General features: G+C 34.7%; 1 protein-coding gene across 1 annotated transcript; it reads right to left on the bottom strand.

The window, feature by feature from the left end:
- Positions 1 to 7,945: 7,945 nt before the first annotated feature.
- Positions 7,946 to 10,538, bottom strand: LOC143255480 (2-aminoethanethiol dioxygenase). Its single transcript, XM_076511207.1, has one exon. The coding sequence runs from the start codon at positions 10,509 to 10,511 to the stop codon at positions 9,780 to 9,782; it is 732 nt and encodes a 243-aa protein (XP_076367322.1). The 5' UTR covers positions 10,512 to 10,538; the 3' UTR covers positions 7,946 to 9,779.
- Between the last annotated feature and the right edge of the window lie 1,835 nt (positions 10,539 to 12,373).

Below are 12,373 nucleotides of genomic sequence, written 5' to 3'. Positions count from 1 at the left end.
GGCACTTATCACTTTAACATTTTCAATATTTGGTGCCTTCAGTAATATCTCAAGATGTGGTACCATCACGATACAGGTTCAAGAGGTAACAACACCACAATATATTGACTAAAAGTAGTTCAAAACGAAGCAACGCCACAATACAGTAACTAAAAATAGTCTCAAAATGTTGCAACACCACAGTATAGTGACTAAAAATAGTCTCAAAATGTAGCAACACCACAATACAGTAAGCAAAAATAGCCTCAAAATGTTGCAACACCACAGTATAGTGACTAAAAATAGTCTCAAAACGTTGCAACACCATAGTATAGTGACTAAAAATAGTTTCAAAATGTAGCGATACCACAATAATCAGTAATAATTTTTGATAGTTTAAAGTAGCTTCAGCATATGAACCGTTGTCCTAAGACTTATTCTAAGGCATTTTACACCTTGAATATCGATAATGTACGAGTACACAGTAAAACAACTGTAACTGAATAAATCCATGGACGATTAGAAACAAGTGAGAATCTCTCTTTTCCTAAAGCAATAAAAAAATAAAAAACTTATTCACAGTTGATTTACTTGTATTGGTAAATCAAACTACATCCTAAAATAACGTGCACGTTCTATGAAGCATATCTATGAACATATGTTATGGTATCGATTTGAGAACTCGTTTAATAATCTTCAACCTGATATCATTTTTAAAGCTTATAAAAATAAAATCTTCGCTTCTATTTTCTATTCTAAACTATTTTTCCAGCTTTACCAACTTCCATAATGTCGAAAGAAGGAAAAGTGATTGATCTGATACAAATGAGAGAGCAGGGAGGATTTAACTTTTTTTTTTTTTAAAACGACAATAAAATCATAAAATTATTTCGAGTAATGGATAATATGAACATTTCTTACTTATATATTTTTTTTACTCTGCTAACACTCTACTACATTACTTTATCTGGAACACGAGAACTGGCATGGGATTGGCTGGTTAACTACCAGCCATTTAGGCACTCGAATCGCAATTTGCGGGTCATAGGTTCCACTGTCAACACCGAACATTAAAATGTGATGGACAATTCCACTTTTGAATGACAAATAGAAACTTACCAGCTGACGACGGATGACTTTGATTAGCTGCCCTTTTTATAGTCTACCACTCTTAAATTAAAAGATGGGTAGCGAAGAGAGCCCACGAGCAATTTTTCATACAATTAAAGCAAAATAAATACGAAGGCTTCTTACACCTATGGTACAGTCGTTTAAAAACGTTATCAGTGTATTAAAATGTCTTTGATTTCACGTCCTAAACCCCTCGACTATAGTAAGATAAAACGCACGTGTATACGATCGTTAAATGTAGACGACCACCCCCCGTATTATTCGTTTATTTTTGCAAAATTCGAATGAATTATTTTTCCAAAAAGGTATGGTAAACCTGAACATAATGAACAATTACACCACATAATACTAAACAACCTGTAAAAGAGTCCTAAACATAATAAACGATAAAACCACATACTTCTAGACTGAATCTGAAAAAAAGTCCTGAACACAATACACAATTATACCACCTACTATTAACATGAACCTGTAAACAAGTCCTGAACATAAATGAACAATTATACTATCTATTACTAGCGTGAATCTGTAAATAATAAACAATTCTACTACCTACAACAAGCAGGGACCTGGAAAAAAGTTCTGAACATAATGAACAATTACACCACCCACTACTAGCCTGAGCCTGGAAATAAGTCAGAAACATAAAAAAAAAATTATATTACTTATATTACTTACTACTAGCCTGAACCTATAAAAAGAGTTCTGAACATGGATGGGTTGGTGCGTTTTGCGTTTTATGGTGCAAAGCAGTAAGGCTATCTGCGCCAAACATTTGGTAAAAAAGTTAAAAGTAAAGTTATTAAAATTCATAAAAATGAATCAAGGTATAACAAAACAAAGTTTAAGTTTTGAATTAAAACTTAAACAGTATGAAATCCAATTTTTATATCTAGTGCACAGCAGTAAGAGAGATATTACTGTTATACCAGTTTTAAAGGACATTCTGTGGCATAACGCGCCAGGATGACTAACAGGTAAGTACAAACATCAGCGTTAGTCACCTGAAGTTGCCCTTTCCAGTCCTGGTTCCAAGTTATGTAACATATCGGATTTTTCTAATTTCATATCGAACTAGTTGTACTTCAAAAAGGAATCATAAAAAAGGTCTAATTTACGAATTAAAAACTTAGTGTTGAAAATGTCAATGGTCTTTAAAAAACTAAAAACATTTGTAAGGTGGACAGTGTCAACATCGCCGATGACACTGTCCAACGTTAAGGGTAAATCTTGGGACAAAACATGTTTAAAAAGGCGCCGTTGTTCAGAGTTGTAATAATAGCAAGACAGTAAAATGTGGCTTATTGTGACCTGAGCGTCACATAGACAACAAATTTGAGCATCAGTCCCAGATAAAAGAAAACGATAAGTTAAAAAACTGTGACCATTGTGTTGTCTAGTGAGAACAACTTCCACTTTCCGATCATAACTGAAACAATATGCCCAAAGTCCAATAAAGGGTTTTATTTGTAAAACATTGTGTTCACTTTGCTTACTCCAAGTTGGCTGCCAACTGGCACGGAGCCGAGCCTTGAATACAGGACCATAGTCCATGTGTGGAAAGGGCACAGCAGTGATAGTGCCAGAGCAGACAGACTTACTGCGGTGTCGACGAGCTTGTTCCCGCGAATACCAACATGGTTTGGTATCTAGAAGAACTGGATAGAAGAAGATGTTAAAGAAAAATGGGCCAGTCGGTTTTGAATATCAGCGAAAATTGGGTGAGAACTAACATGAAGCGATTACAGGGCCAGTAGAAGACTAAGCAAGTCAGTATAAATAGTACAATTCGAGTACAGCTTAGCTTCTATGTGATTCAGGACATGAGAAATGGCGTATAATTCGGCAGTGAACACAGAAACTGGAGAGGGAATTCTGTGTGCAACAACCAAATCATGGTAGACAATGGCAGAGCCCACAGAGTCATCTGATTTCGAACCATTTGTATAAATGGGAACGGAATGATGGTTCGAAAGATGTTCGGCAAATTGGTGATACTTCCAATCAGGACTATCTGCCTTCTTCATATGACTCAAAGAAAGCTCACATTTGGGGATAGTAATTAGTCATGGTGGGATGGGCTGATCTGTGGATACTGCTATGTCATCCAAAGATAGAACAGTGGCAGACCATCTATTATGAAAGAGTGTGGCCCACTGAGGATTTGTTCATTTTGGAATTTCGCACAAAGCTACTCGAGGGCTATCTGTGCTAGCCGTCCCTAATTTAGCAGTGTAAGACTAGAGGGAAGACAGCTAGTCATCACCACCCACCGCCAACTCTTGGGCTACTCTTTTACCAACGAATAGTGGGATTGACCGTCACATTATACGCCCCCACGGCTGGGAGGGCGAGCATGTTTAGCGCGACGCGGGCGCGAATCCGTGACCCTCGGATTACGAGTCGCACGCCCACTGAGGAAGAAAAACACAACCCCATGTGGGATGCTATGGTGAAGATCGAAGTTTTGAAGCATACATTAAAGACAGTTGTAAATGTGAAGGCATAGTAAGGGTTCATGGGACCCCATGTACAAATTCTGGACTGGAGAAGTGCGGAAACGCCCCTGTTGGTGAACAGGGTCCAACATTTTCAAGGCTGAAATCCTGGCAGAGCCACAGATCGGAGACCCATAGTGCAGTTTCTATCAAATAAGCATGGCTCCTCCTATCAATACTAGCACTGCCCTGAAAGGGATTATGCCCATTAAAATCCCCAAGTAGTAAAAAGGAGGATGTTAACTGCTCAATAAGAGCATTAAGGTCTGACTGATTAGAGATCTCTTCAAGTGACAGGTAGAGAGAACAAATAGTGATGGTACGACCCAAGGAAACACGAATAGCTACAACCTCCAAGGGTGTATCAACTGAGAACAGGGTGGGCACACTCTGATCAACCAGCAATGCCACCCCACCGTGCACTCGTCCATTACATGACCTGTCGTTTCTATACAAGGAAAATTGCCAAAGGATGACTGTAATAGGTTTCAGAAACGTTTCATGTAAGGAGAGGCACACGGGATGGTAAGAATCCATCACTTCCTTAATGTCATCTAAATTTGATCAAAACCCTTCACAGTTCCACTGAATCAGAGTGGCTATTGTTATTTATGTGGAGGAGAATGTAGCGGGGAGATATTCTGTTTGCGACCACGTTTTTTTCTTTATTGGATAAAGTTCTATCAACCTCCATGGATCATGCCCTGGATCAAATAGGCAGGTCTCTGTCTGTGAACAAAGATTCCAATGACTGAAGACGTGAATGAATAGTCGATTTACTTTTCAGGGCTCAAGAAGAGGATAGATCCGAGAAAAGTTTGGAACACAAAGGAAGTGAAACTGGGCAGTCACAACGAACGCATACCCAAGAACCACAACATGATGTTTTTGAGTGGCCAAACTGCTGACACTGGAAACATATGAGAAGGTTAGGAATGTAAGCCTGTACTTTGTAGTTCAGATAACCTGCTCTGACTGTGACAGGAGGAGGAGGTGATGTAAACGTTAATATCAGAACATAATACCGTCTTTATGGGTGAAGATTTGGTATACTGTAGTAATGCCTTGGTTGGAAAAACCAGCGAAGATTTCCGACTCGGGAATATTCTTTAAATTCCTCTCACCTATAAGTCCTCTAAAAGAATTCAAAGTCGCATGAGGAGTAACCTCAATGGGTATATCCCAATAGCTTTTGATTTCAAGAGAAGTTTGGTATGCTGTGGTGAAGATGTTTTCACCAAAATGTCTCCACAATGCAACGTCTTTACTGACTTTGAGGAGCCAGCAAGTCCCTCTAATCTCTTCTGAATGAAAAATGGAGACATCTGCCCCAAGGATTTCTTTGATAAGGAATGGAGAATCAGAAATTGAGGTGTAGAATCTGGCTGCAATAGTGACTGTACAACAGAGTCGTTCATGCATGGTCGTTTTCCAATGGTCTGTTTTTTCAATTCTTTCATTTTTATTTATTGTTGTTAGAAAGAGGGGTATACATAACAAAGAAGCTAGATTTGAGTGTCCACTGATCCCACCCACCATGGAGTCCTACGAGGGGATGCACTACAGTGTCAAACAAGGACACTGCAGCAACGTCAGGGTTTCGTGAGCACTATATTCAAACATCACTATCAGATACAATGTCCACAACACCTATTGAGAACATTTAACACTGGTTCTTGGTTGACCCTAGCTCAAGTGGACCAGCCAATTGATCTTATGGGGGCCACTCCAAAGCCGCTCGTATACAAGAATTCAAGGACAAAGTGGTGTATTAGAGTTGAACCCCTTATCCACCAGGATCCTCTCCTCCCCTTTACGGGTCACCACGCACGGCAAACACGTGGGTGGATGTTTAGATCCCAGAGGAGGTGAACTGAAAGTACAGAACCTTCCCTGAGAGATCCCCTCACCATTTACAGGAATCCACACCAAGGGGTCAGTTACATATTAAATAATTTTACCACCTGCTAATAGATCAAACTTTCAAACAAGTCCTGAACATAATAAACAATTATACCATCTCCTTCTACTACTACTAAAATGAACATAAAAACAAGTCCTGAATATAATAATTATACCATCTCCTTATAGACTGAACATGTAAACAAGTCCTGAAAATAATAAACAAGTATACCACATACCACAAGTCTAAAACTGTAAATACTTCCTTAGCATAATGAACAATTATACCATTTACAACAAGCCTTAACTTGGAAACAAGTCCTGAACAATGAGCTATTATACTACCTAGTATTAGCCTGAACCTATAAACAAATCCAGTACATAATGAACAATTAAACCACATATTACTAAACTGAACCTATAAACAAGACCTTAACATAATTAATAGCTGTACCACCTACTACTATCCTGATGCAAACAAGTCCTGTAGATAATAAACAATTATTCCACCTACTGCAAGCCCAAACCTGGAATCAATTCCTGGACATAATAATTATATCACCTACTACTAGCCTCAACCTGTAAAACAAGTCCTGAACATAATGAACAAGTGTACCACTTATGCTAGTGTCATCCTGGAAACACGTCTTGAACATAATAAAAAGTTATAGCACCTACTACTAGCCTGAACCTGGAAACAAGTCCTAAGCATAAGAAACAATTATACAACCAACTACTAGCCTGAAGCTGCAAACAATTTGTGAACACATTAAATGAGAATACCAAATCCTTTTAGCCTGAACCTGTAAAAAAGTCCAGAACAGAAAGAACAATTATAGTATCAACTACTAGCCTGAACCTGGAAAAACATTCTAAACATAAATAAATACATCACCCACTACTGGCCTAAACCTGGAAAGAAGTCCAGAACATAATAAAGGATTATTCCACCTACTTAATAGCCTGAACCTGTGAAGAAGTCTTGAACATAATAAATCATCATGCCACCTACTACTAGCCTGAACATAATAAACAATTATACTACCTAATACTTGCCTGAACCTGCAAACAAGTCCAAAATAAAATAAACAATTATACCATCTACTACTAGTCTGAACTGCTAAACAAGTAATGAACATTATGAACAATTATACTATCTACTACTAACATGAACCTGTAAAAATGTCCTGAATATAATGAACCATTTCACCACCTACTACTAGCCTGAACCTAGAAACAAGTCTTCATCAAATATAATGAGAAGATATCCTCCTATTTAGTTGTGGCATAACAGATACACCACTTTATAAAAATGACAACTTCCTGTATAGCTGTTATATAAATTGTATATCTTTTCTCCAATAACTACATCATTCTGTATTGTTTAAGTAAAACTAAGAAAAGTAAAATAAAACTGTCAGTGATGTATATACATTCTTACAACCCTTTTCTTTTATAAACTTCCTTCCCTCTTCCAAAAAAGAAAACCACAAGGAGTTGATTGTGAACAGTGCCTTTTAATTTTAAATGTCTTAGCCAGTTTGAAGTGGTACTCCTGTGGCCAGAGGCATTGAAAAAAATAACATAGAAGAAACACATTTTTTATGATATTACAATTAAAGTTAAAGAAAAAAGTTTGACAAAATAATAAGGCAGTGTTGTACTAATGATGCTCAAAAGTATGTATTTTTAGTGTAGGAGATGAAAAATTGTGCAGACAAAAATTAATCAAATCTCCAAGTACAAAACAGCAAAGATGACTTCAAATGATGTATTACACCATTATAGGTTTGCAGACTTATATATCACTATAACATAGGATTAAACAACAATTATTCTTATTGCTCAACTTTAACGCATCTTAACACAGGAGAGAACAACAATTATTCTTACTCCAGTATTGAATTCTATTGTAATACAAACGAAGATAACAATCACTGTTACAGCAGTACTATAGTGTATTATAACATAAATAGGTAACAATTGCCCTCTTTGGATGTAAAGGCCCAAAGTTCACTATCAGGACTTGCATTTTTTTTTAATTTTTTTTTTTTTTGCTGGAAACAAACAATGTTTTTGCCATGGAGAAACCACTGATAGTATTTCTTCTGGAGTTGGTATATGGTATAACAAAAGGTAGATAACAGTTATTGTTACTGTGGTACTATACAGAATTAGAAATCAATCATTGTTTCTGTAATATTACATTGTAACAGAAGTAGCCAATAGCTATTTTTGGCATTGGAGTTTGCTGAGACCAATAAATTAATATATTGAATGGAAAAGTACTGAAATAAGATGCTGTTCAGGCTAGAACAGTACAAACACACATTTATATTACATATATGTTTTCTTAGTCAGCTTACTGCTTTGAGTTCTGGGGAGTTGTACTTGATGGCTAAATATTTGTTTGAATTTGACTGATTGGGCATGAATATTAGACATTACGTTTTATTAAGTAAGCATATAGGTTACATAGATTTGTTCCACAGACTAAGTCAGTCCCTAAATATTGCTGCAAAATATTCACATATTTAGTCTACTCAGTAATCATGAATTTGATGTCTTTGCAGCTTTAATACAACTTCCTATATACTTATATTTTAAAACACAAAGCAGAGAAAAATACAATTTGTATCAATTACCATATGTGGCATTTTAAACGATTTAGTTCTTATGGAATTTTTGATAGCCAGACATTTGAAAGAAATAATACGGTCACACAAGGATCTAGTAAGAATAACTTAAAGAAAAAGATTTTTAGATTGTAGATTAATTACACAGATGTAAAAACCACACTTAATTAGACACACAATTCAATGTTACCATATGATGTTGAAGTGGCTTGGTGCTTATAGCATTTGCAGTTACATGTACTCAACATATAAAATGTTGATATTCAAAATACTAGAAAAACTGATATATTTGAAAGTTTTTCTCTAGATAAAAATATTTCTTTCACAAAATATTCTCAAAGTTAGATATGATCTTGCCTTCTCTCCTTACAAAAGTACATATGAAGTTAATTCACATGTAATAAATATTTAAAGTGTATCACTTAGTGATAGTATAAAAGAACAAAACAAAATGTTTCAAATATTATGTGAAGAAAGCAGAGTAAAAAATTTCACATTTTAGTTAGTAAGAATGCAGTATCTAAAGATATTGAAAAATAGTTTAAGAGAATATAATCTAATGGCAATAATTTTTTTCATATATTTTTATGCAAATATCTGAGAACACTTTGTACAGTCAGTTTTCAACACCTAACCTTCATAACCACTTATAGATACTTTATCTAAGCACTCTTTCTACATAATTATTCATAATCATACAAATCAAAGCCTTTTGAATTATACTTAAATGTTCTCACCACTATTTACTACCAAGATGCAACCAAAACACAGATAAACATCTCCTACAGTTCATATACAAAACTACACAACTGCAATGATAATAGATTAAACTCAAACAAAATCAATTTTGTCAGTTATTACACAGTTATTATGAAAATTTTGAAACATTTCTCAGTAAAACATAGCTACATCAATAAGTCAAAACTATTTAACTATAAATAAAAACACCAATCATTACCAGTGCTCCTATAGTTTGACTAATAATCCTTAACAGGTTGTACATTACAATTATACCATTTAATCTACAAAGTTAATTTATTATAAATGTATGTTCTTTAGATCACTATGAATGCTGCCATATTTGAAACATTTGAAGTTTTGGTGAAACCTACTGATATGTATTTTACATCCTAGTTTAATACTATAAATAATTGTACATATCTGTTCTTACAATTTTATGTTGGTTTCTTGCTTCAGTGTCCAACTGACACTAACAAGTGTCACTTGTTAGTTTCACTTAGTGTATAACTTTTAGTTGGAATTAATAATTTAGTGTTGTTTTTTACATTTTAAATATGAAGTTAAAGCTAAATCAAAATCAATTAAATTTTGTAATTCAACAGAAAACTTTAATTTTACAGACCATTTGGTGTTTTCAAAAACAACTAGTTCCTTATCAAACAGGAACATTTTCTAGGATCAACTCCATTAACCCTTAAGTGGCAGCCATCATCAACTGATGCTTCAACCTACAACATTCCTGCTGTTTAAGGGTTAAAACAATAGGAAAATAATATATAAATGTTCTTAAATCAACTAAATTTGCAACATACGATTCAGAATTCAAACTGAGCAATACATTTGGTCTCTAGTTTAAAAATGTGCACTGAATAATATTCTATACATAAAAGGGCTATATGTGGACATTTGGGCCAAGATATGGCGATGTATTACACCAGAAATCTGTTGGAGCAGGTATTTCAACCAACCACGAAATTTTCGAATCTCTTCCTTCTTGTCGAGTTTCTCCTACTTTACGATAATAATGACAGTCTCTTTCCTTCATGTCATACGGAGGCGCAAGAATGTCCAGAAATGCAGCAGGTCCATCTAGAGCTGTTATTTCATGATAATTGCCCTCTTTGGGTGTAAGGACACAAGGTTCACTATCGGGACTTGCAATAATATCTCTGTTTTGTTTTGCTGGAAACAAACGATGTTTTTGCCATGGAGGAACCATCGCTAGTATTTCTTCTGGAGACTTGTATTCTTTTCCATTTGTTATTGAGGAATTAAAACTTGATATACTTAATTTTCCGTGCAAAACTTTCAAGATTCCACACATATGAGGATGATCGTGTAATGGTATTTTTGCACCATTTTTCACGACAAATATACCCATAGAAAATGTATGATCTTCATACATTCCAACATACGTTACTGGAGCTATAATGCCTTTGGATTTGAGTAGTGAATAATCTTTTGTGTTCTTTAACAAATCTTGATTTAAGTTAACATCAGGAGCTCTAACCTGGTTCACAAGTTTATGGAGGCTTGAAAAATACTCACCAAAGGATTCTTCCGTTATACTACGCGAAAAAGTAGCTTGCGCTTGACGCGCAACAGATTGTATTAATCCAGCCATCTTAATAGTAAAGCGACCTCTCACTGAGATAAGGTAGTAATTGAGGGAACTAGCTAAGATATGATAACGATAATTCAAACTAATTACACAATTGTTATTTAGCTAATTGCTAACAACGCATTTAAATATTTCTGTCACGTTTTGGTGCTTGTAAAATACTCATACGCTAGTTTTAGCACGAATTTCTAAGTTTTGTTCAAAACTTCTGGCTTTGTTATGGCTTCTATTTTACTTTTCTTGTAATATCTGATAGGCACCACAGATTATACTTTCAAAATTTTAAAATAAATTATAAATCAACTTAATATACAATATGAACGCCCTTTTATAATTTTAGCAAATTATAAAAAACAACACACAATAGTTTCCACCAATTAACATCAATATGGAATAGATCGGAATCCCAAGATTTTTTGCGAAATTGAAAGGTACAAAATCAATAAATTATTTCTTCAAGATTGAAAAACTAATTTATTTTTCTTGAATTGGCTAATCGCTACATAGTCACTCAATACAAATTATATTATGCTGTGTGATGCGATAAGGACATGTCGCGTTATCAAATTTGAAAGAAACGGTGCCGCTACCTATGAGAAAGAATATAAATTAATTGAAACTGGCCTCTTCTTGACGCTTTAATGTTGGCTTACTGTTAAAATTACGACGGACTAATACTATTGCTTTAGCTGTTTCAAATTAACATACAATTAGAAATTAAATAAACAGTTGTATGAGTAATTTTTTGTACCGAAATTTATAATTTCACAATGTAGCCAAAACATTGTCACTATGTATATTTTTCTCAGTCTGCTATCTTAGTAGAAAATTAGTTACACGGCGGAAGAGGGCATAACAATTGGCACAGTTTTTTTTTTTTTGAGAATATATAGGCATACTAAAAATGTTACCACTTTCAATCACCAACAGAAAGGGAGGTTTATGAAAAAAATTCTTTAAATTACTATGCTTCATTGCATAAACTTGTAAATTGTGCATTTATTCAACGTCAGAAAAAAAGTAATAGACAACACATATCACATATTTTAATCTTGCATAAATTGTGAATTTCAGTTAAAGAAAATTGGTAAAATACTGTATAAAGCTTCCTTGTGGTCAAAGACAGGGTTTGACTGAAATGACTAGTTTCACGGACAAAGAAAATTTAATAGCTTGATAGGTAAGAAATATGTATAGCATATTTAAATTGCCTTTAAAGTTTTATGTTTCTTAGGTTCCTCAGAGAGCCAGTGTCGTTTGCTATTAGCCTCTTACTTCAGTTTCTTTTCTACATTTTCTGTGTTCTTTGTAACTGAGGTGATGAACAATTGAGATGGGAAGTTGTGCCATTTCGCTTTGTTTTCTTTAAATAATTGTACTCTATCGTTTTTCTTAAAACTGACCTCAACATGCAATGTACCACGTTCTTTAACTTTTCTCAAATTTGGAAGGTGCTTGTCACATTTCAAGTCCATTTTGCTGGTGAGAATCTTTTGGGGGCCTGAGGTCTCCGCTACGTTTTAAGTAAATGACACGTACTTCCTACTCCATTCTATTCCATATCTGGAACAAAGCAAATGTTTTTACAACATTTTGCACAAGTATTTTCACCACCACATATATATGTAAAACATTAGCAACGCAGTTACCAACAACTTAGTTTTCTTCTCAAGGTCCTAACAGATACATAGTTAGCTATTCTTAACTGTGTATTTACAAAGTCTGCTATAGCTTATTGGAAATATAATATTAAGACCATTTGAAGCTTTAGGCTTCATTATTTTCGGTTACACATACACTCACCTAAACATTTCTTAAAGTTTTAGGTTGACATGCTAATTGTGTTTGTTGGGATAACTGATTAC

The sequence above is a fragment of the Tachypleus tridentatus genome, chromosome 7 (genome assembly GCF_004210375.1).
Source record: "Tachypleus tridentatus isolate NWPU-2018 chromosome 7, ASM421037v1, whole genome shotgun sequence".
NCBI lineage: Eukaryota > Metazoa > Arthropoda > Merostomata > Xiphosura > Limulidae > Tachypleus > Tachypleus tridentatus.
Note: the sequence above shows the minus strand (reverse complement) of the source record. Positions and strands in the feature narration are given on the sequence as shown.